A 24213-nucleotide genomic window follows, 5' to 3' on the forward strand; every position below is an offset into this window, starting at 1 on the left:
AAAAAAAAAAAAATCAAAGGGTTCTGTCACTCTAGCTCCAGCTTCAGAACTTTCCCTGGTCTAGCCAAGTCCCAGACCTGGCCTTTCATTTCCTTTCCCAGAGTCTGGATCCTTTTTCTTACCCTTTGCCAGAACTGGGGACTTGGCATCACCACCATGGCTAAGTTGCTCTTGGATCCCGAGCCCTGGACTCTGCTCCCCTGCCAGTACTTCCTCTACATCGTGGTTGTCACTGTCATCGCCGTCTTCTTCCTCCTCCTCGTCATCATCGTTGTCCCCCTCAAACTCTGCCTCTACCTCCACCTCTGCCACCTCCTGCACTTCGGCTTCCTCCACGACCTCTGCCACTTCCTCTGCCTCCTCCTCTTCTACAACTATTTCCTCTTCCTCCTCCTCCTCTTCCTCTTCTTCTTCCTCCTCTTCCTCCTCCTCTTCCACCTCCTCCATATCTTTCCCCTTCTCCTCCTCTTCCTCCTGGTCAGGATCACATTCAGACCCGTCCTCCACCCTCTCAAGCTGGGTAGCTGGTGAATCCAGAATGGTATGAAGGGCTGCCATCGTCCCTGAGAGCAAGCTTTCACTCAGCCTGAAACACAGATGGGAGATGCAGTGAAGTCACTGAGGCAGTGGGAGGACCACTTTGTCTGCCATCCTCTATTTGTAACATGCACATTCAGGTGCTGCCAAAGACCCTCTCCCAGTGAGCCCATGGGATGCAGCCCCCACTTTTTCTCACCAACAACCACACACCTAGTGAGAGCTGCTTTCTTTTCCTGAGGTAAGTTAAGCACTGACCACCAGGCTTTACCCAGAAGGACCATGAGGCACATGGAGTTCAGGTAACACACTCCAAAGTAGTCTGCACTTTGCAGAAAGGGATGAGTGTAACCTATGAGCACAGACAGTGCAGAGCTTACCCAGTCCTCTGCACACATGGGCCAGGCAAGCAGAACTGTCAGATGTGAGGCCCCAGCACAGACACACTGTGGGCCTTCGATGGGCAGGAGAAGGGGATAGGCAGCTCAGCTGGTCTCTTCAGAGAAAGAAAGGGGAGACCAGCACTGAGAAGTCAGCAGGCTGAGCTCCTTCCTGTAAGTCATGGAAGAGGATCCACGAACACACACCACCTTCAGGTCTGCCCTTCTCACTATCCTCAGCATCTGGGGAAAGCTCAGTGGGTCACAGACATAGGCTTGTAGCTAGGCCAGAGCAGGTAATATAAAATGCCCTCTGGCATTTCATGATGATTGGTGGATCAGAGAATCTTAAGGGCTAGAATGCCAACACCCCAGAGGCTCCAGGATCCCAGTCTCCCACTGATGGGACAGATAGCCAGCCTTCAGGCTCACAGCAGACCAGACAGCCACACAGTCCTGAGCCCATTGCTGTCTGGGGTGCAGGTGGAGCAGGGGATGCTAGGACAGCTCCTCCTTGTCAGTCATCCATCCTTCTTCAGCCTCTGGTGGAGTCTCAAGAGTAGGGCTATTGTATTTTGTGAAGATTCTGTAGCTCCTTTTTGGGTATGTGCCAAGAATGGGTTCATCAACTAGCACCTAGCTTCATCTGTGTCTCAGATCTGAACAGGGCCATTTCCAAAGTGACTCCAACCCACTGCCAAGCACTTGGGCTGGGTCCACAAGTCCTGAGGGGTCCTGGACTGTTAAGCCACAGGATAACATCAGACACTCGGCTCATCACAGCCCATCCAACTCTACTCAAGGACAATGTATGCTTCAGACGGTTTAAAGCCAGACTGGAGCCCTCTGTAAAAAGATGCCCAGGGCTGTGAGAACATCACAGACTGGGCCCTGTATTCCTATGGACACACTTGGGAGTACTGCTTAGTGACTGGCTCTTACTCCCACTCATCACTTTCTACCTCAGCGGCCTGTACTCTTTTTCCAAAATGTTCTAAGCAGCTTGCATTAAAACCCACACTGACAATGAGGCAACTCCAACTCCAACCCCTTATGCATGCAGACCAAATCCAGAGCTGGAACACCTGCCTTCTAGATGCCATCTTGGTCCTGACCATCCTACCCCTACTTATATGCAAATCACTGTTACCAAAGATCCAAGCCCCAGAACTTAGCCCAGAAGAGCCACCAAGTCTCTGGCCTCTCCTAAAAGTCTATCTTCTTGCCTCTACCATTTCTGAAGTATGGAAATATATGTGCTTCATGTGCCTTGTTTTGCCCAAGGATGCAGTTATGCCCAACACTTAGGGCACTGAGAACACTCATCAGTGGTTTCCCAACTGCCATCCACCTCAGACCTAGAAGGCTTTTCTCATCCAGCCCTCAGGCTGAAAATTTAAACTGAGCCCTGACACCAGCAGAACCTCCTGCCTGACCCACCACCTGGAGCAGCCACTATCCTAGGATCCCAAGGCCAGGTTATTGTATATGAGGACCCAACAAAAGGAATCTCACAGCTGTGATATAAAGGACCCATGTTCACCACCTCAGGACCTTTGTGTGTGTCATTCTTCCTTCCTGGAGCTCTTTCCCCTTCGATGACTTTCTAGTGGCAGCCCCCCCTTGGGTCCCTATTACACACAGTTCCTGGGTCTCTTCCCTGGCAAGACATACACTTCCTTTACCTGAGACCAGTTAACTGAGGCAGTGCAGGAGCTCCCTTATTCCCCTCTGAATCCTGCCATCACAGACACACAAAAGTACAGTATTGTAGTGCTTACTTAAGAAGGAACCCCAAAGCCTATAGTTACCATGACAAGACAAACTCAGCCAAGGGGGTCCTTCAAACTAGAACCCATCTCAGAAGCAGTGGAATCTCTGTCTCTAAGGAGAAGACTGGATAATGTCACTTCTCCCAAGAAGTGACTTTCATCGGTGACCACAGAAGAGGGAAGGCCAGCATCTGCAGAAGTCAAAGGTCTCAAAGCAGACAGGCCTAGGACTAAGCACAGCCAGCCACACATGTGCCCAACACCAGGTTCAGAATCAATGCTCAGAAAAACGGGCTTTGGAGTTAGTCAGTTTATATACCTGTACCCCAAGTCCTGGGATACCCTCCCTCTCCAGCCTTCAGCCCCTTGGAAACTTACTCTGCTCATTTCCCCGTGACCTTCAATTCCAAAACGGAAGCCACAGGGAGTCAGGTAAGCAGCCTGATCAATCCCTGGGACTCTCATTTCCCTTGGGACCCTACACCTTAGGACATGGTGGAGCAAATATTTAGAATTGGAGATGACAAGGTATCATTCACGAGAATGGAGTGAGCAAGGACAGAACAAATTGGCAAAGCCTGAAAACTTAGAAATCCCAGCATTCAGGCAGCACAGGAGGATCACCACCATTTCGATACTAGCCTAAATTATATAGCAAGACCTTATCTCAAAAATCTGAGAACTGTCAGAAACTCCACAAGGTTCTAAATACAAGGAAACTCATATGGACATGCAGAAGATATGTGTGTAATTTGTATCTAGTCCACTTTCTCTCTGGGTGGTCCTATGGACCTCACAGCCCCTTTCCTGGCCACCACAATCCTCACTGTCTGTGGGTCTCAGCAGCTCCCACTCTACTTGAGCCTACTCCTGTCGCAGGCATGTCCATGGGGACATCTGAGATCCAGGGTAGCCCCTTTACCAGGCCAACCAGCTCCCCAGACCTACCAATACTTGTTAAATAGAAAGCTTCATCACTCTACACTGACAGCACTAGTGGCCTAATGCATCTGTACCTCCCCTTCCCTATCACCTGCTACCAAAGGCCAGCCCCTCTCCTGCTATGTAGCCACCCCATACTCTATGGAACCCCAGAGCTGAGTTCCCCTAATCACCTACTGAGAACAGACAACTTAGCATAGAAGACCAGCCTGAGCCGCTATTTGCAGATAGTAGGGACTCAGACACCCCCGCCCCAAGGTCACAAAGCAAGCTGCGGGGGCGCCAGGACAAGCAGTCTCTCCCCTCCCTCAAGGGGCTCATCGGACTCCCACCTTCTGCCTAAGCCAAGGTGGTTGACAGCCTCTCCTGGATGGGTGTGTCCCAGGGGCGGGGGCGGGAGGTGGCTCAGCTCTGCTGCGGAGGAGGCAGAGGCGGCGCCAGACAGCTCCCCAGGTGTCGCGCGTGTCGTCCCCAGCCCGCCCCCTCGGCGCTGCCTGCTTGGCTCGGCGTCTGAGGGTCACAGCTTACTGCCCACCCCCGTCGAGAGGCCCTGGGGAAGCGGAGGATCCGCGGGCCTCACAGGCCGTGGGCGTAGTTGCGATGGCCGGTTCTGCACCGGGCCAGGGCTCCCAAGCGCCACGGCAGCCCCACGTTCTACCCCCGCCGCCCGAGGCCTCGCGCGGCAGGCGTCAACCCCGGCCCGGCCCGCCGCCGCCCCCTCGCGCGACCCACTCACCGCGCGCGCCCGGCGGGCTGAGCCGCAAGCTGGACGCGGGGCCGGGGCCTGCGGGCCGCTTGGGCCGCGCGACACAAAGTCACTGCCGCGAGCTGTGAGGCGGCGGCAGTGGCGGCGCGTGGGCACCGGAAGTGCCGCCCGCCGGCCCCGCCCCGCTCATGCCCATGGGGGGAGCACTTCCGGTCACACGGGGTTGCCCGGAGAGCGGCGCGAAGAGCGAAGTGCAGCGGCCCCGCGACCCGGACGCTCTTGGGACTCACAACTCAAAGTTTCCGCGTCGGCCATCCCTTGGAAGGCCCACGGAGTCCAGCCCCTTGGGGTACCCCTTCCTTCAGATCCAGCTGTCCTCCCTCCGGGATTCGGGGGCCCCTTTCGAGGGCCAGAACCGAACCCCACGACGTGTAGTAGGGAGGCGACTCCCGCGTTGGGGAGTGGGAGCCAGCCTATTGCCAGACCCTGCTGTTTGCAGAGACCGTGGTAAGGGGTGATCATTCCTCTTAGGGAATAGAGGCAGCCGGGCGATGTCCCCACAGCTCCACCACACCCCCTCCTGGAACCGCTGTCACTCTGTCACTGCAGGGCCAACGTAAAAGGGGGAGCAGGTGCACAGCCGTGGGCACGGACAGAGGATCCGTGGACCACGGCAACCAAATGTAGGTAGGCATTGGGGTTGCAGAGGCCGTAGTTGGAGGAACATGTGGTCAGGACCAGGGAGAGTTAAGAGCCTCCAAGCAGTGGGCACAGCACACACAGGGGCAGAAGTTATATAGGTTGGGTAAGATCTAGGGCAAGGAAGTCGGTGGATTCAGTGACCACCCATAGTCCTTCCCAAAACCTGTCAAGGGACATAGCTGGGTTCTGATGGTGAGCACTGACACCCACAGAGGTCTGTGGCCACCTTTCTGCCTGGACTGTTGTGGCCTGAGGCTCCTTCCCAGCTTCCAACCCCCATTAACCATTATTTTAGTACTTAGACCCTCAAGGCAGGGCGGCAACCAGAGGGACTGACTGGGAAGAATGCCCTCACCAAGAACTTCAGCACCTGCTGCGAGCTGCTTAGGCCCAGGAGACACTCAGACCTCTCCTGGAGATAGTGCTGTCATTGCCACCAGTGGCCACCATTCCCCACCATTTTTTTCCAGGCCACCTCCACATGGCACCTTTTGTCTTGTAGATATCCATGCTTTCAAACCCTGGACTCCTGGCTGAGACCTTGGTTTACCCTACGTGGCAGGTTCAGTAAGAAGCAGCATTTTCCTGGGGGTGGGGAAAGAGGGTAGGGGTGGGGGTGGGGGGTTCCCAGGGAAGGGGAGGTAGGAAAACTAACCATTAACCAAGAACAGTGGTAGAGGTAAAGGTAAAGAGAAACACTGGAATGTGGAGATGCTAGCACCTGACAGCCTTTGCCACCCTTAGGCCCAAAGAAGATGAAAGGGTAGAATGGTGTCCAGCCTCCAGTGAGCTGGAGATGTGGAGATGGGTTCATGTAGCAGGAACTGTGACTATATAGGAACAGTGAGCATGGGGCAAGAAGACCCCAGTTTTGCCCTTTCCACGTCCTCTCTCCTTTCAGCACTGCCTTTTGGCCAAATCCACCCGGAATTTGAAGGCAGAATTCCAGGAGTGCAGCCCTCTGGGGTCAGTCTCCTGGGCCCAGAGCCAGGTAGAGAAGAAATGCAGGGGAGCCCATAGGAGAGAATCAGCTGCTCAGTCTCCGCCTCAGAACCCTCACCTTGTCAGGCAGGGACCCAGATCACCCACCTTCTCCCCTGGACCTGTCCCCACCTGATCTGTACCCAACTATCCATTTTTCTTCCTACTCCCTTCTCAACAGAGGTTTGTGAAGGAGTCTATCAGGACTCTCAGGCACCCTCTCCTTCCATTCTGTTCGAGTCTGAGTCTCTCACTCAGCTGATTGTCCTTCTGATACAGGAAAAATATAACTCCTGACCTGATGTCAAATGTGACAAATTTGTGGTCTCACAACATTCAGGGCTTAAGTTGCCAACTGAAGGAGGAAGTAAAGCATTTTGTTAAAAAGAAAGGAAAGAATAGCTCCTGGATTTCGGGGTCCCAAGTGGTGGGCCACCACAGCCTTTTGTCAGGGGTAATTTATACAGCAAAGTCACAATGTGAGTTAAACGTGGATCAAACTACAACCTGTAAAATTACAAGTATAGCTGCTCAGCTAATATTGCTCTGATAGGGAAACGAGTAATGTAGCAAGGCTACATAGAAAACACGTTTTTGCAAAGGGGGGAGCTTGGGTCCAGATATTCTTGTCACCTACCTGTGTGTCTGATGCCTAACTGAACCCCCTGGACCAGGTGGTACTAATAACAGTATAATCTCAAGCTGCTGTTTATCTCTAGGGAGCCATGCAGGCCTTGCTATGCTTCTTCATCCTGAGATGCTTCCAGCCACAATTCTGATGACTATTTTTTGTACCAACTTCCTTGAGAGCCCAATCCCTCTCTGACTCCATATTAATTTATATCTAACTTAGCTTCTCTAATACTTCCTCAAGGTGGAGGCTGAGCAGAGGGGCTGTGGCCCTCCAGTCATCTCTGACAGTAGTCTCTCCTGACCATGACATGCATTTACCAAGCCTCATTTCATTCACCACTCTGGAGGCCATCGTCAGGCAAAGACTCCATCATCTACAAAGTTCCCACATCCTGGGTCAAAATTGGAGCTGCAGGGCTGGCCAGATAGCTCAGTGGATTAAAGCCCCTGCTTAGGCAGATGCAGAGGCCAGGGGTTTGATCCCAGGCCTGCCGTGCCAGCCCCCACCCCCTAGGGCACCCTGAGACGGTGACTGAGACTGGGCATGGTGGCACCTGCCTGTAATCCCAGTGCTTGGGAGGCTGAAAACAGGAAGGATCACTACAAGTCCAATCTGTGTAGTAGACCCGGCACTAAATACATTTTTTAAAAAATGTCCCTTACCCCAGTCTTATAATTTCCAAAGCACGGCGTTCACATGGGCCACCCACCATCCTATGAGAATTAAACCTAAGCCATGAGGTAGAAGACTCTAGATCTGTGTTTCTGTGTTTGTTTTTATAGCCAGATACGTTTTATATCATCCAAGCCTGAATAGCCCCTTTCCCTTGGCCCTGTATTCCCTGGCCTGGATCAGATCCTGAGCAGCGAGCCTTGCCAACAGCTTGGCTGAATCTAGGTACACAGCCCTCCCCCAGGTCCAGCGTCATCTTTGTCCCTGCTCAGGGCAGTGCAGAGCTGTCCCAAATGGGCCATGCTCACCGAAGTCCAGAACTGGATGTCCCAGGTACCTGTAGGCACCTGCCTGGTTCTGCACAGGGAGACCCAGGATCCAGGCCTGACCTGCCTACCCCCTCCCCAACTCTACAGTGTCTGTGCCGTGCTTGTGCATAGCACATACTCCTGAAAGCACAGTGTAGCCCCACTGCTAGGGGGTTCATGAACCTCCCAGTCCCAGGTAGGTCCTGCTCACTGGCTCTCTCTGGTTCCCCCTTCCTGTAGGTTCTAGGACCCAAAGCATACCCCACCTTCCCTCCCTCCAAGTCTGCAGCCTTAGGCCTAGACTCCCAGGCTGTGCATACACATAGACGTACACACATGCTGCGTGTGTGTCCTTCACTCAGTAGGACAAATCACATACCTTGCACTCAGCTGTACTCTGGACCCTGTACTTACTCCCTAAGGAGCTCAGGTCCAGTTGCCAAGCAAGTTGTGGTTGGGGAAGACCTTCAAATTGGGGCCACATGGTTCACCCTGCTCTAAAAATCATGTGCAAAAGGACATGACGGGGCCAGGGAAATGGCTCAGTGGAATAAGCCCTTCCCTGGCAAGTGCATGGGCCTGAATTCAATCCCTGATTCCACCAAAAAAATAAAATAAAAATAAGGATGTGACAGCCAGATGGAGGATAGCAGGCCTGCAAAAAGAGGAGCAAGAGGCAAGAAAGCTAATGGGGTGCCCTGGACTGTGGGTAGGGATGGCATGTCAGTAGGGAGAGCTCCACAAGAGTGATAGGAAACTGGAGTGGAATTTGTTACCACTTTTTGACTTGATGGGCAGGTTGCAGATATGTCCCAGGCCTGCATGTCACATGTCTCCCTGTGGGGCACTGGTAGGCTGGAGCACAGCAAGGGAAGAGGACCATGTCCACCCCATGTTAACTGCAAGCAGACCATGGGCCTTCTGGGGAGCAAGTGAGGAGGATCAGCTAGCCCACACCAGGCCTATTCTGCCTGTCACCAGCTGCTTACAGAGCTGAGGAGGGGACAAGGCCTGCTTGAGTCTGTGTAGCCCAGGTAGAGCAGGAGAAAGCAGGAACAAGAGAGACAGATGCCCATGCCAGATGTGGTAGCTTCCCCTCCCTCAAGGGCAAAGGGGCAGAGGTGGACTAGGGCTAAAGGGCAGCAGCTGTTCATTCAGCCTCAGCTTAAGCTCCGGGACAGTGTCACAAGCTGGTCTGGAGTTAGAGGAAAGACACAGCAGTAAGGGGCACAACTGCTACCTCCTGACATTGGGCTTGAGATGGAGCAAGTCCCAAAGTCCTGGGACAATGAGGTGTAGCGCAAGGACCATGGAACAAGGGCTAAGAGAAAGCAGAGGTGACATGGTCTCTGCACCTTCACAAGACAGGTAGTATCTCTGCCTAGCCTGAAAGGTGAGATATGGTGAATTAGAGGACACTTGGCTTCAATCAAGAGTGGGAGATGCAGCTTGGGGCAAGTCCCAGAAATCATGAGGTGGCAGCAGGGGAGGGCCATGATTTTCCAAAAGAGATGAGGAAATGGCAGGGGGGTGGCAGGGAGCAATCCAAAGACTGTTGATCTAGGTGGATGGTGACAAAGTGATAGAATTGAGAATTGTCTCCTTAGGAACATCCACGTGGCCTGGTTCTGTGATCTCTGACATACTGTGAAAGATGAGGCCTCCCTCTGCTCCTTGTCCTTGTGCAGAGAGCCAGTCCTTCCTGCCTCAGCCCTCCTGGGATGCCTGTATCCCTCAAACACCAATCCCGTCACCATCTCTCAGCTTCAGGACATGTGGGAGTGTTGGGGGGGGAGGGGCGCAGTAGACAGCACCCTCCTGACCTGCTTGCAGACTGAGAAGACATCATGAGGCAGGGTTAGGCCAAGTCCAGCTTCCTAAAATGAAAACAAAGAACAGGCAGGGGTGGGGAGATGTCTATACTGCAGACGGGGGAGGACCAAGGGCCTGAGACCATCTCCACCACCAGACCGCAGGTGCATAGGGGGCTCCTCAAAACTCGCTCTCCACCTTTGAGCTTCTGTGTGCCATTTTTGTGTTGCCTGGTTGCAAGGAAAAAACCCATCAAGTCAGTTTAGCCAGAAACCTCACCCTCAACACCGAATCAAATCCCTCATCTCCCTCCTCCCCCAGGTGATGTCTGCTCACCCTGGCTGCCTTCACAAGCATCTTTAGTCTGTCTGCCTGGAAGCTCTCGTCATTAATAGAATTCCACCCACCAACAGCTGCCAGCAACCTGGCTCCTTGACTATACACCACTATGGGCAGAATTGAGCCCAATTCTATATTGAGGTCTCTTTCCCCCTTTTGCACTAGATCCTGAATTAAACTGGTCTTTAGCACATTAAGTACTAACTAGATCTGTGGTTTTGTTGTTGTTATTTGGCTTGGGGTTTTTTTGGTTGTTGTTGTTTGTTTGTTTTTAGGGCACCACTACTGCAACCTGCCCACTCTGGGAATGGGGGGCCTGAGCAAGGATATGGGTCAGCACCCCTGTATCCCAGGATCCTTTGCTGCTCTATGGCACAGGAGCCTAGCAGCAGAACAGGAAGGCTTCCTATAGGCAGAGACAGCTGCTGTGCAAGTCCTGGGAGCTGAGTGGGAGTGAGTTCTGTCCAGCCAGGAGGCCAGACCCTGAAAGGGACTCTAGGCTAGCACAAACCCACTTTTGGGCAGACATTCTGGGCCTCACAGGCTGCAAACAGATTCAGAGGCCTTGTGTCTTCTCCCAGCTGCTGTAAACATAAGTGAGCCACAGAAGACTGGCGCACACAGAAGCTGCCTGGCCACTGCTGGATGACCTTCAGCCTCCTCCAGGAGGGCAGGGCAGGGACTAGGCCACGACACCCCTAGTGAAGTGTTTCACAAACACATTTGGCCATTCCCCTCCTTCATTCCCTACAAACTGCTCCTAGATACAAAACACAGGCTTGGACATTGTTTTACTATTTTTGTTTGGGTTTGGATTTTTGGTACTAGTAACTGAACCCAGCATCTTTGCACTGAGCTACAACACCAGTCCTTTAAAAAATATTTTTACTTTGAAACCAGGCCCTGTTAAGTTTCCCAGCTAAGACTTAGACTTTCTGAGCTAAGACTTGCCGCCGCCTGCCTCAGCCTCCCAGAGTGCTGTAATTATACACATATACAACCATATCCAGCTGAGACATGGGAATTGTATTAGACAAAAATGGGTGCTCCTTTTTGATGTCCATTAGAGTTCTTCCATCCTACTTTGATGAACCCACTTTAAAATCACTTCTCCTAATGAACTGGGGACAATCTGTGAGGACTGAGCTCAGTGGTACCAGGAAAGCCCAACCAAGCAGCAGTATCATTGTCTTTGTATTAGGACATCTTGGGGTGGTGGTCTGGGGCTGGTCCAGGGGCTCCCCAGCTATAAACAACTTAATGCCTACTCTGCATTCTCTCATGGTCACTAGTCCAGGGACATGCCAGCCATATTACTGGAAGCAAGAAGCAAACATCATTAGAGAAAGGTTTTAAATCACATTATTCAAAACTGGATGATATTTATATATTGTTATACCACTAATTATTTACTTATTTCTAACAAAAATAAATAGATACAGGAAAAGAAATTGAAGGATAATGTAGCAGTGCTAAATCCTCATCTACAACTTCAGGAAAGCAATAAGTAATGCCTCAAACAATGTCAAGAAATTTATTACTGAGAAGTTATGAAGCTGGCCATGGTAGTGCATACCTGTAGACTCAGAACTCTGGGAGGCTGAGGCAGGGGAGTGGCAAACCCAGCTGAGATAACCAACCAATTTAGTGAGACCCTGTCTCAAAAGGTAAAAAATGGACAAAGTTCTGAACATGTGGATCAGTGTAGACCACTGGCTTCAATCCTGAGAAAAGAAGGCAGGCCACCTGGCAGGCAGGCAGGGGAGTGGGGAGGAAAGTGGTGGGGGGAGGGAGAGAGGGAGAGAGAAAGGGGAGGGAAATTATGATCTAAATATCAGAAAAAGCAACTCAAATAATTGAAAACAATTAAAAAAGGAGGGGAGAGGGCGGGGCTGCAGAAGGGGAGAGTGGGACATGAATACATTTTGTCAGAAGCCTTTGGGGCCAAGCCTCAGTGAAGAGAAAAACCCCTAACATGATAGAAAGTAGTCCAAAGTGCAGCCCAAAGAAATATCCACCCAGCTGCCCAGAGAGCCCTTTGGCCACTATTATGCCTGAATGTCTCAGCTAGGGCAGGCAGGACATCATACTTGGACCCCTCTGTCCAGCTCTGGTCTCTAAAACAGATAAAACTACAAGCTCTTTATTGATTCCCTCATCAAAAAACAATCTTTTACTTAATTTACACAAGCCTCTGCATACATGATAATTTTATGAGAAACTAAAACTAATCATATTCTTGATAAATTTGCAGGATTTTTTTTTTTTGAGGTACTGGGGATTGAACTCAGGACCTTGTGCTTGCCAGGCAAGCGCTTATCTACTGAGCTATCTCCCCAGAATTTGCAGGATTTTTAAAGACTCCTGTTGCATTTTTTTCACTGGTGAGCCAGCCTTGAGATCTGGACTGTTCTCTTCCCAAGTAAAACTTTGTGCATCCATGATATGCCAAAGATGTTTAATACTTAGACAGATAGGGTAAACCGAACTGCATATATTGCAGATTAATAATAAGCTTCTCTTCTGGAGGGTTAACAACCTAATTTAGCAGTTCAAAATTGGAGGAAAGGAAGAGCTGCAAGGTCGGCCAACATTTTGGCCCTAGCCTTTCAAGGTCAGTGAAGACTCAGGACATAGGAGAACCTGTACTGTAACATCCTGTAACTCAGTTGTGCTCCAAATTTTCTGATCAAGAAGATTATGGAGCCACAGAGGAATGTGATCGATGATGTATATCATGCCTGGGGAGAGTCACATGGAGAGAAAAAAATTTTCTCAGGCTTTCACAGAGAGCAAATTGGTCAAGCAATGGCTGTGACTCATCCTCATGGCTGACACTGAGAAAGGATCTACAAAGTATGGTACGGGGCTACAGGATAAATCCTGAGGGGACTTGACTGACCTTATCAGATACAAAGGTTACATTTCTGGGTATATAGGTCTTGCTTTATCTTGGTCTTAACCATCCAGCAGAAAAGTATAAAAACAAGGTATATAAAGTAAAGCCATATTAATACGATGAGCTGTAAAAGGCTCAAGTCAATAACTTCTGAGGATAACCCACTAATATTATAGACTGCTAGACAGTGTTGGATTGTTTAGCTGAATTCAAACACCTAGAGTATTTAGATGCCAACAGAATATTCACCTTTGACAGGACTAAACAAAGAAAAAGGGGGGATACAAAGGAAAGATCATTTTGTATTTATATATACAAATAGTTAGGATAGATATACAGCTACTTCACTTAATTCAATGAGGAGAAAGAGGTGTACTAATAGTGTTTAGACGGGATATCCTGTCTGCTTCTTGTACTATGGATAACCACTAAGAAGATAACAATGTACTATGTATTGATTATTGAAACTGTCCTATCAATCAGCTTTGAAACTGTCTCATTCATATTTATTTCTCAATAAAATTTAAAAAAATAAAAAAGAATGAGGAGAGAGAACAAAAAAAAACTTTGTGCATACATGTATGCGTGCATGTGTGTGGGGTGTGTGTGTGTGTGTGTGTGTGTGTGTGTGTGTGTGTGTATGTGATACTGGGGATCAAATCCAGGGCACCCTGCAGGCTAGACAAGAGTTCTACTACTTAGAACTGTTTTCATTTCATTTTGAGACAGTGTCTGGCTCTCACTTGTTATACTCCTGCCCCAGTCTCCTGGAAGGCAACTATGCTTACCACTATACCACCAACGCAGACATTGCCCCAGTCTCCTGAATGGCTGGGATGACAGGCATGCACCACCACGTCAGCGTTAAACTTTTTTTCTTTATGTTCTGGTCTACATTTTGCTTTTTACAGTTCCCAGTGTATGAATTAGAGGCCCTGGTGGCCACTGCTCTGTGGCTATGAATGAAGGAGCTGGGATAGTATAAGACCTTTGTGGCCTAGCATGGCCACACTGGTTCCTAGGCATCAGCTCAGATGTAAGGTCTGAGTATGTCAGTTTTCTGGGAAAGACCAGGCACTGCTCTTTGATTATGTGATCAGATTGCTTTTTCCATGAAATTCACCACATAGGTGGTTCCATAGGAGATTGTTTGTTTGTTTGTTTGTTTGTTTGTTTTGAGACAGGGTTTCATTAGGTTGCCCAGGCTGACCTCCAACTCCTGGGCTCAAGCAATCTTCCTGCCTCAACCTCCTGCGTACTGGGACTACCAACCTATAGCACCATGCCTGGCATGGTGGGGATTTTTAAAGGGGAATTTTAAAATCTAAGGCAGAGAACTGTCATGGAAATGGAGCACAACACAACTACTAGTACCTGTGAAACCAAAGTAACAAATCACACTTCACCTTGAAATAAAGCAACCAGCTCACACCCCATGGTGCAAACACAGAACCACCGGGATTCCTTCCCCAAAAAGGACACAAAGCTCCATTCTCCATCTTTGAATAAAGTTGTTCCTCCTCTAGATAAGACACATTGCCTCTTAAATCAATTTCCTTCAGCTTAAATACTGAGATATAAAGTTATCTTGAGCCAGGCATGGTGGCACATGCCTATAATCCCAGCCAAGGGAGGGAAGCTGAGATAGGAGGGTCACAAATTCATGCTCAACCTAGGAAACTTAATGAAACCTAGTCTCAAAATGAAAAATAAAAAAGGACTGGAGATATAGTTCAATGAAAAAATACTGAGGTCAATCTTCACTACCACTAAATAAATAAATAAATAAATAAGCACCCATGATTAGTACACTTTATGCTAGGTGTTTGGGAAGTTAGGGAGGGAGAGAGAAAAAAGTTAACATATAAACAAATATATTCAAATGAACATAAGTACAAAGTACTCATGATCATTACAGCTCTTGGGTCTGTAACTGGTCACATGATCGCAGCTAACAATGACAGCTGCCTCCTTCTATGCTCCATCCATACCCTCTTTGCCCAAAGCAAGCACCCTGGTATGGCTGACCTTAGCCAGAACCAGATCTAGGCAGGAAAAAGGAAGAAGGAGAGAGAGGTTCAGGCCAAGTCCCACCCAGGAAATGTGATCCACACCAGGGCAGAAACGATGCCTCAGTTGTCCCAAATTCAAGTGAGGTACCTGGGTCTTCCTAAGCCACCATTTTAGGGATAGCTACCCTCAGACATTTCCAGGAGCAGCACATGTGGAAGAGGTACAGGTGTGGGTTGCTGGGGGTTGGAGCACCCACACATCTATCCAGATGCTCCATCCAGACAGTTGTGGAACAGAAAATCAGTGTTATCCCAGTCTCCTGTCTCCATGTAGTGCACCCCACATCTCATGCTGATTCCACTCTGAATAGAGAACAGTTACTACAGGAGGGCACTGCACATTAGGGTCATAACCGACATCCCTCATCCCCCTCATCACCCTGTTCTAGACCCCCAAGCCTTCAGTATTGCCACTGGTAGAGACTCTGGTCTCAGTGAGTGATTGAGACCCTCACCCTGGCAAGGTCAGGGCCCCTGGTTAACTGATCAGACATCCCATCTCTCCATGAATGTTATTCGGGTAAGTGGCTCCAGGTCCTCTGGGGAAGAGTTGAGGAAATCATTGTTGTCCCTGTTTACTGTAGACAGCAGAATGATAAAGTCCTTCTGAGGGGTCCTAGCTCCTCTGGATCTGAGAGCTCTCTCAGATCTAGAACCTGACAGACATTGCGACCTTCTGTTGGGGAATCTGACAATGTCCTTCCTGGTCACTTGACTTTCTTGTGGGATATGTAAGTCAAGCAGTGCCCCACTAGCTGGATGCCCTTCCCTCTTGGCCTTGGGAGCACTGTGGTTACTATATACCGCCACAGAGCCCCATGTGTTTGTGCTCCTAGATACCACTCTGTGGGCTCCTCACTGCCCACTTCCATAGTCGTGTCCACCCTGTCTGGCAGCCAGCCATGACAGTGGCCCCACTCATGGACACGAGGGAGCCCAGTTCCATGGTGGCCTCTGCAGAGCAAGCCCCGACCTACTGCAGGGATGAGCCCCTGCTGAGTTTCCCAAGGTCACTGTCCCCTGCCTTGAATGCCCTATAGCTCCTGGGTGGGAGCAGCAGCCATGCTGGTGCAGTCTCCTGGTTCCTACAGCTGAGTCTCACCCCATCCTTGGTGAGAAATTCTGTCCCTCCCTACGTAAAGTCAGTCTTTTCCATAGGGACCTGAGAGATTTATGGGGTGTCAAAGTGAGAGACTGGGACAGGGAAAGAGAGGAGGCAAAGTAAAGGTGTGAAAGTGCTCTCAAACCAGCGTGGTGGTGCCCACCTGTAATCCCACAGGGGAATCACAAATTCAAGCCCAGTCTGAGCAAATTAGCAAGAATATATATATATATATATATATATATATATATATATATATATATGAATGTAGCTTAGTGGAAAACTCTAGGTTCAATCCCTAGTACCACACACAGATATGCAGTCTCAAATGCAAACTCTGAGAATTTTGATCAGATCTTCCAGGCAAGCTCCCTGCAATCCTAACCAGAAGCAGTAGAACTTGGCTTGCTCCCACCCCATACCTACTCTAATGGGTTAAAGGGCATGGTCACCAGAGGGGAAGTAGTTCTTAGGGACAGCCAGCTTTTCTACATATGTGGGTCCAAGAGGTTCCAGTAGCCCAAGGGCTATGTCCTAGTGAAGTTGGGGATGAAAGCTAGGGGCCAGGGGAAAATAAGATTGACCAAAAGAAATTTCAAGACATTTGGCTAGCCAAGTTTTATAATCCAAGATTTTTATGGAGCTGGGCATGGTGGTACATACCTGTAATCCCAGAACTCTGGGAAGCTGAAGCTTGGTGACTTGGTGAGACTCTGTCTCAAAACATAGCAGAGGATGTAGCTCAGTGCAAAGGCCCTGAGTTTAATCTCTCACCCCAGTTGAGGGAATCAAGAACTTTCAGGACTGGAAGGGGACACCAAGCCTCATGACTACCCCTCTCCAAGTGGCCTTTCAACAGTGGCAAGGTCCACCCTACCCCCAGAACTTCACAAGACACCTGGACTCAAAGGTGCTGAAACTCTCCTCCCTAAGAATCCACCTCTAGTCCCTGTCCCTCCCATAAGGGTTTTACTGCATAAGTCCATTCCCCGGACAAGCTCACACAGGCTAGAAGGGAGAATGTGAAGTGAAGACTGGTCAAGGGCTCTGCTCTAGAACGCCCCTCAAAAATTCCTGAGAAATGAAGCCCCAGTGGCAAGACCAATCCAGTGACAAAAGCACAAAGACAAGACACTGTAGCTCATTTTAATTTATTTTTCATGTTTCGTTTCTCACTTACCAACACATGTGTAAAACATGGCAGACTGTGTTAGTAAAGGAGAAGTAGAGAGGGCAGAGGGCAGAAATCAAGCAGCCACACATGGGACATCAGGTAGAGCAAGAAGTGCTTGGGGTCCAGAGGTAGCCAGTGGCCTCGTCCCCAGCCCGCTTTTCCGTTGTGAGATGTCAGCAGTCGCTGCTGCTCTTACAGCCCCTGCCCCAGACGGATTTGGTAAACAGCCTTTCTGTTGCTCGCAATCCTTGTCCCCAGTAAGTTTTTCCCACACCTCCAGCCAGGTAGCAGGGTCTGTCAGGCAGCCATCCCCACCACCTGGCCCAGAAGACCCCTGCCCCTGGTGTCAAAGCACCAACCCCTTGAGCAGCATCTGAACAGCCTGAGCCAGGGCAGGGCTGTCCCAAGCTTTTTTTTTTTTTTTTTTTTTGGGGGGGGGGGCACTTCTAGACCTTTCAGAAAACTCCAGAATGCCCTCTATGTTAGCCACAGGCTGGGCCACAGCAGGGCCTGGGAACTGGGGATCGTGGCAGCAGAAGGCTAGATCCTCTGTAGCCTGCCCCACGCAGAACCCTGGGCTGCTCCAGGAGGCAGGTTCACCTTCCTTCCGGAGCACGGCTTCCTGGCTCTTCTTTGCACTCTGCCCCTCCCCCGGCCCCTGTGCACACTATTGTTTTTCCATTAGAACCACATCCACCCAGATGCACTGCCATCCTAGCAGGTGTTTTCAAGGCAAGTGCTGAAAGGACAATGCCTTGATCAGTTTTCAACCTCGTCCAGGTAAATTTCTATACCTCTCCTCTGTTCTTCTCCTTGAAATACTTCTCACCAAGATCCATCTGTTCCCTGTGTCTCTCCATATAGATACCTTACTCTCTGGATAGTGTTCGGTCCACAAACACCATGGTGTCCAATTGCTTGTCACAGGGAATTTTTTCAGGTGACTTGTTTCTGCGAAGTCTGATTTTTTTCCCCCCACAGGAAAAAGAAAACAATGTGGCCACCTCCGCCTTAGCTATTGGCTTCCCCGTGCTATCTTAAGTGTTGTGGATGATTCTGGGGGTGGGTGTGAATCTGTGAACCTGGAACTTCTCAGGGAATCCGGGGGATGATGGAAGTATTTTCTTTTCCAAAGATATTCCAGGAAACCATGAACTTGGGAGCAAGGCGTCTGGCCATCTCCACACGTGCGCGCACGGGGTTTCACAAGTGACAGCAACCCATGTTCCCCGTTCTCTCCTGCATTGATCCCCGAGGCGCGCGGATCGCACATCAGGGCGCCTTGTCTGCTGCTGCAGCGCTGGACCCCGAGGTTGGCTGGGCGCGTGAAGCTCCGCCGGGTGGCGCTGGCCGCGTTGAGCGCAGTAGACCAAGGCCCCGTGAGCGGCCCGCACCATGCAGCTGGCGCTCGTGGCGGCGAATCTGTACCTTGTGGCGGAAGCGCTCGCCGCAGTCCTCGCACACGTAGGGCCGCTCGCCCGAGTGTGTGCGCCGGTGCCGCAGCAGGTTGGAAGAGACGCTGAATCGTTTGCCGCAGTCGCCACACGCATAGGGCCGCTCGCCCGTGTGCGTGCGCTGGTGCTGCACGAGAGCTGAGCTCTCGCTGAAACGCTTGGAGCAGTAGGAGCAGGCGTAGGGTTTCTCCCCTGTGTGGATGCGCTGGTGCGTCACCAGGTTGGAATGCTGTGAGAAGCCCTTGCCACACTCCCCGCAGCGGTGTGGCCGCTCGCCCGTGTGCGTGGCCTGGTGCCTCACCAGGTCCGTGCTGCGGCTGAAGCCCTTGCCACACTCCCCACAGATGGTTGGCCGGTCCCGCGCTCGCCGCCGCCGCCGCTGCCGCGCGGGAGTCAAAGCTGCACTGCCGGCCGGGCCCGGGATAGCTACCACGGCTGGTGTGGCCACGGCAGGCAGCACCATGAGCTCCTGCAGGACCACGTAACCAGGAGGAGCCACCACGACGGCCGCTGGGGCCCCTGGGACCGCGGCCCCGCTGGCCCCTGCAGCAGTGGGTACCAGCTCCAGCTGCAGCTCCGGCTGCACTGGGGTCAACTCGAGCTGCACCTCCTGAGACTGTGCTCCCAGGTCCACCGGGGTCAGCTCCAGCTGCACCTCCTGCTGCTCCAGCTGCTGCTGCTCTAACTGCTGCTGCTCCAGCTGCCTTTCCAGCTGCTGCAGCTGCTCCTGCAGTTTGAGCTGCAGCTGCCTCTGCTCCTGCTGCCGTTCCAGCTCTTGCTGCCGCTCTAATTCCTGCTGCCGCTCCAGCTCCTGCTCTGCCGCCAGGTCTACAGGCATAAGCTCCAGCTCCACCTCTTCTTCCTCTTCTGGCTCCAGTGCAGCAGGAGGCTGCTGAGGAGGCTCCTGCTGCTGTTGTTGGAGCTGCCCCTGCTGCTGCAGCAAGAGCTGCTGCTGGATTTGTGCCTGCTGCTGCTGGAGCAAGAGCTGCTGCTGTAACTGTTCCTGCTGCTGTAGCAACAGTAGCTGCTGTTGCTGGAGCTGCTCCTGCTGCTGTTGGAACTGTTGCTGCTGTAGTTGTTCCTGCTGTTGTAACAGTTGTTGCTGTAGGACTTGCTGCTGCTGTAATAGCTGTTCTTGCACTTGCTGCTGCTGTAACTGTTTCTGTTGCTGCAACAATTGCTCTTGCACTCTCTGCTGCTGTTGCTGCTGCAATAATTGTTCCTGCACTTGCTGCTGCTGCAATAGTTGCTCTTGCGCCTGTTTCTGCTGTAACTGTTCCTGCTCCTGTGCTTGCTGCCGTTGTTGTAACTGTTCCTGCTGTTGCAATTGTTGCTCTTGCACTTGCTGCTGCTGTAGTTGGTCCTGTTGTTGCTGTAACAGTTGGCTTTGCAGTTGCTGCTGCTGTAACTGTTCCTGCTGCTGCAACTGTCGCTCTTGCACCTGCTGTCCCACCTGTCCATGCTGTTGAATTAGCTGTAGCTGGGGTGTCAGTTCCTGGTGTTGCATGGGTTGGTGGTTTTCCTGTAGTTTGTGCTGTAGTTGAGACAGCTGCTGTTTCTCATCCTGCTGCTGCTGTTGCAATTCTGATTGGTGTTCTAATAGCTGGTTCTGTGGTTGCTGCTGTTGTGGCCGCTCATACTCTGATTGTTGTAGTTCTGGCTGCTGCTCTAAGTGTTGCTTTTGCAATTCCTGTTCTCCTGGCTGGGCTTTGTCTGTGATGTTACTGGATCCTCCTGGGGCTGAAACTGCTGGTAGCTCAGCAGTCTGAGCTGACCGTGGGCTGCTGCTCCCCTCTTCCTCTTCTTGACTCTCGCTCCCACCACTGCCACCTGTAGTGGAAATGGCAGGAAGGCAGAAGAGAGGATCTACAGGCAGCTGTCTGGTCCAGATCCCAGGAACAGCCCCTTACCCGTTCCACACACAGCCAGGCAAGGGTGCACTAATAAGTTCAGCAGAGACCCAGTGGCGTTAGATCAAGAGAATGGTAGCACAACAGCATGGCAGACAGTGAAACGCCCAGGGGGGAGTCTGGCTTAGAAATATGCCCAAGGGACTGTTAGTTCCCTCACTCTGGGCCCCAACTCTGTAAGCTCCTCTCTCTGCTTCCTCTCCCACAGCTTGGATCTTGGCGCCTATACATGTGCCAAGGATTCCTAACACACCATTGCTTGCAAAGTCTCTTGTGCTTCATCCACATCCCCTGGAAATCAGACAACTAAACATGCCAAGAGCCCCATGCTGAATTCTGACCTCAGCAATGGTCACACCTTCAATAAATGAACTCACCTTCTCTGTAAATAATAAAGCACTTCGTCAAAGCTGCCTGGAAGGTGTTCTGCAAACAGTTTTGAGAAATCACCAAAGTGATTTTGAAGCCAGGTTTCAGACGGGCAGCCCTTATTTCAGAACCTGACTTCCAATTAGGAGCTGTCCTGCCCCCTACAGGCTCAAGAGCCTGAAATATTCTCTACATCCTGGCAAGTGCTTGAAAATGCCCTCCAATTGCAAATCCACAGGATTCAACTAACTCTTTGAAATACTCAGAGACTAAAAGTATTTTAGATTGACATTCAAGAATGAAAAAGGACTACATCTAGTGGAAACGGATCAATTTATTTCACGGAACCTCAGTTTTTCCTTTTGCAAAAGGAGATATATCAGGGGTCGGGGAGATTGCTCAGTAGGATAAGCGCTTGCCTGGCAAGTGCAAGGGTCAGAGTTCAATCCCCGGTCCCACCAAAAAAAAAAAAAAAAAAAAAAAGGAGGTATATCTTTCTTAGGAATATTGTGAAATCCAGAGAGGTTAAATGTAGAACCTCAGCATTGGGTAAGGTGTAAACACAGGAGTTACTCCTTTACTGTATTTTTTCCTTCTGTGCAATGTCCAAATTTAGTTTCTCTAAGTATTAATATTGTAATTAATACTGTTTTCTGTGCTGAAGACAGAAAACCTCAGGGCTGGTAAGATATCTCAGCAGACTAAGTGCCTGTTTAGGCAAGTACAGGGACCAGGGTTTGATACCCGACACCACACTGAGCTAGCCACTGAGTTGGCCCCAAACTGGCCACCACAACCAGACATGGTGGCACACACCTGTAATCCCAGTGCTGGAAAGGCTGAAAACAGGAGGATCACTATAGGTTTGAGCTGCGTAGTGAGACTCATTCCAAATACATTTTTTAAAAAATCCTAATTCTTCCTTACACGTGTGAACCTAGGAGCTTTCTCTACTTCCCGATCTGATTTCAACATATAATTTTCCCACAGGATTATACTTTAAATTTTGTACTGGAAAGGAATAGTTTGATAAAATTTTGCTTTCTGTCCATTTTTCCAGGAATATATTGATTAAATAAAACCAAAAGATATTCACATGGATATAATCCTCTTTTAGAGAACTATTTCTAATGACCCATGCTTAGGCTAATGATCAGTGAGTGCATTTTTCTTGGTCACACCAGCTGGGGGTATGCAGGTAGTGGATGAAGACAGTCATGGAAACATGTCCCGAAAGCAAGTCTGATGTCTCTTTGGCATCTCCTTCTTCCACCTCCTAGGGGAGCCACAGGTGCAAATCATACCTTTCTGTGACTCTCATACCTACCTTGGCCACATGACTACTGTGACTTTGTGGGGCAGCAATTCCAGCCTTTTATCAAAAGCATTTTGTAAATAGGTACTTAATGCCTGATATGCATACCCTTGCAAGGTTTTTGTCAGCTAAAATTATAAATCAGAAGAATCCTATAATCCCAGCACTGGGATCTATGCTGAATGGATAGATCCATCCTCTACTCTGGGAAGCTGAGGCAAAAGTTCAAGCAAGTTCAAGTCCAGCCTGGACAGCCTAACTACTTAGCAAGATCCTGTCTCAAAATAAAAAAATTTGGGGGGTGGTAGCTAAGGACATGGCTCAGTGTGAACTTCCTAGTTACAACCACCATGGCTGAAGCAGGGGGATGTCTGTTTAGTCCACATGTCCCTATCCACCCTTCCAATTCTATCTGTCCTCCTCTAAGGTCTGTTCGACTCTGCCCTAAACCCTGTTCAGTGCCCTTAATGCACACAACAGGACATAGACTTTCCTGACTATGGCCACTGTAGAAGGCACATCCAGCAGAGATTCCAGAAGGAGTGCTCTTGAAAGGCTGGCAGCATATTTGCCCCTGGCATCAGGTGGAGAAAAACGGAAGAAGTATTCTAGGACAAGTGGGCTGGGGTAGAGACCACAAGAAAGAAGACACAGTGTCAATGCCTGAGGCACAAGGGGCTGAGGGGAGAGTATTTCTGCCTCAAAATGCATCTGAGAACTGGATACTGGGAGCCAGGGCCAGGTGAGAGGACAATGGAGCCACCTGACTGTGGAACATCTAGGACCAAGTTCCAGCCAGCACCGGTGTGGTGGTCCCCTTGACAGAAAGACTCAAGCCAACCAAGCCACCTGGCAAAAATCCCAGGGTCAACATGCAGGTGTTACTCAAGGCAGCTGAAGTTGCAGGTTGGAGTGGGTGCAGGCTGTCAGCCACCCCAAAGTACCTCTCTCTACCACAGCTGATCTTGGGGGTCTGTCAAAGGACCCTTACTGGGGGGGTCTCATCATCCCTCCCCCAGCCCTCACCTGAGAGGGTGTCAGGCCCTGGGCCCCCATCCTCAAGACATCGCAGCTCCAACACAAAGGTTTCTGTCGCTGGCCCCAGCTCCATCCTGGCAGTCACACCGGGGTCTCCGGGAGCCGGCTGTGCTGAGAGGAAGGAAGGAAGCTGTTCAGGTAGGGGATGACAGCTTCTCCTGACTATTCAGAGGGCTCCATTTTAGCCCCTCAGGCCATTCCTCATTGAGACATGATGAGGGAACCAGCCCTCCAAAGGTAATGACCCATAGTCACAGACAGCCATTTAGGGATTCTCTCAGGCGAGAGAGATTGTCCATGTCACACTCCCCCTGCAGCCTTCAAAGGAAGTCAATTCCCTTGGTCTCCCAGGCCTCCTGTCTCCCAGACTGCTCTGGGAGCTCACCCTGCCTTCCACGGCCGCCACCGGCAGGCCACACGTGTCAGATGCTGCCTCCTGAGAAGGTAGGTGCCCAGAGCTCTGTAATACTGGGCAGGGAATGCAGACCTGCCTGGACTCCTGAGCCCACCCAGCAGAGATGGCCCTGCATACAGGCCTCCCTTCTTCCCTCATCCGGGCTGACTTTTGCTCCTAGGGCCTTTCTAAAGTCAGTGCAAACCCTCCTACGAGAGGCGCCCCAGGGCCTCACCTGGGACAGCATTTCCTGCGGCAGGCGGGAGGGCGGCAGCCCTGCACTCGGGGAGGTGTGGTCAACAGAGGCTGCAAGGTGAAGGCCACACAGCATTCAGCTGGCTACTTCCGAAGGCGCCTCCACCTAGGGAGGTGCTGGCCATCCCGGGTGACCCTTCTGGGTACTCCGGAGGGTCCGCGCTGTCAGGGTTGCCGAGGTTGCCCTGGGCCAAGAGAGGGGGCAGAGTGGAGTTCGCGGGCAGAAGTTGGTGGAGACTCTCGGGTAGGGGCGCGGGCCAGAAGCAGAACCCCAGATCCGGCGCGGGGATTAGAGGTAGCCTCAGGGGACCATCTCGCGCCGCAGGGCCCGGGCTGGCGCCCTAGGTTGGCCCACGGGGTGGCCGCGCGACACCAGTCCTGGGCAGCGGCCGGCCACAGGTGCCCAGAGCCCGCGGGCGGCCTGGGCCGAGGTGCGGGGCGCGGGG

The 24213-nt window shown here is 51.0% G+C and overlaps 2 protein-coding genes across 4 annotated transcripts in view; both read right to left on the reverse strand.

The window, feature by feature from the left end:
• The window catches only part of Znf316 (zinc finger protein 316), an 18710-nt gene extending 14228 nt beyond the window's left edge, over nucleotides 1–4482 (reverse strand). Inside the window, exons 1-2 of one of the 2 annotated variants that reach the window (XM_012514407.2) lie at nucleotides 4368–4482; nucleotides 123–586 (exon numbers count right to left, since the gene is read on the reverse strand). In XM_012514407.2, coding sequence (XP_012369861.1) covers nucleotides 123–558 — 436 coding nt within the window. In that variant the 5' untranslated portion in view covers nucleotides 559–586; nucleotides 4368–4482. Of the gene's footprint in view, nucleotides 1–122; nucleotides 587–917; nucleotides 1426–4367 lie in introns of those variants that run through there. The other variant, XM_023713396.1, reaches the window with a different exon arrangement.
• A 12511-nt stretch (nucleotides 4483–16993) lies between these two features.
• On the reverse strand, nucleotides 16994–24207 carry Znf853 (zinc finger protein 853). Of its 2 annotated transcripts, none has more exons than XM_023713398.1 (3): nucleotides 23748–24207; nucleotides 23107–23224; nucleotides 16994–20316 (listed from the first exon to the last, which is right to left on the reverse strand). In XM_023713398.1, exons 1-3 carry the CDS (start codon nucleotides 23841–23843, stop codon nucleotides 18305–18307), a joined length of 2226 nt encoding a protein of 741 aa, XP_023569166.1. In that variant the 5' UTR covers nucleotides 23844–24207; the 3' UTR covers nucleotides 16994–18304. The 2 variants fall into 2 exon arrangements, with proteins under 2 accessions (XP_023569166.1, XP_023569167.1); XM_023713399.1 differs by having other exon boundaries at nucleotides 23107–23229.
• Nucleotides 24208–24213: the final 6 nt, after the last annotated feature.

The sequence above is a fragment of the Octodon degus genome, unplaced genomic scaffold, assembly GCF_000260255.1.
Source record: "Octodon degus isolate 3935 unplaced genomic scaffold, OctDeg1.0 scaffold00031, whole genome shotgun sequence".
NCBI classification, from domain to species: domain Eukaryota; kingdom Metazoa; phylum Chordata; class Mammalia; order Rodentia; family Octodontidae; genus Octodon; species Octodon degus.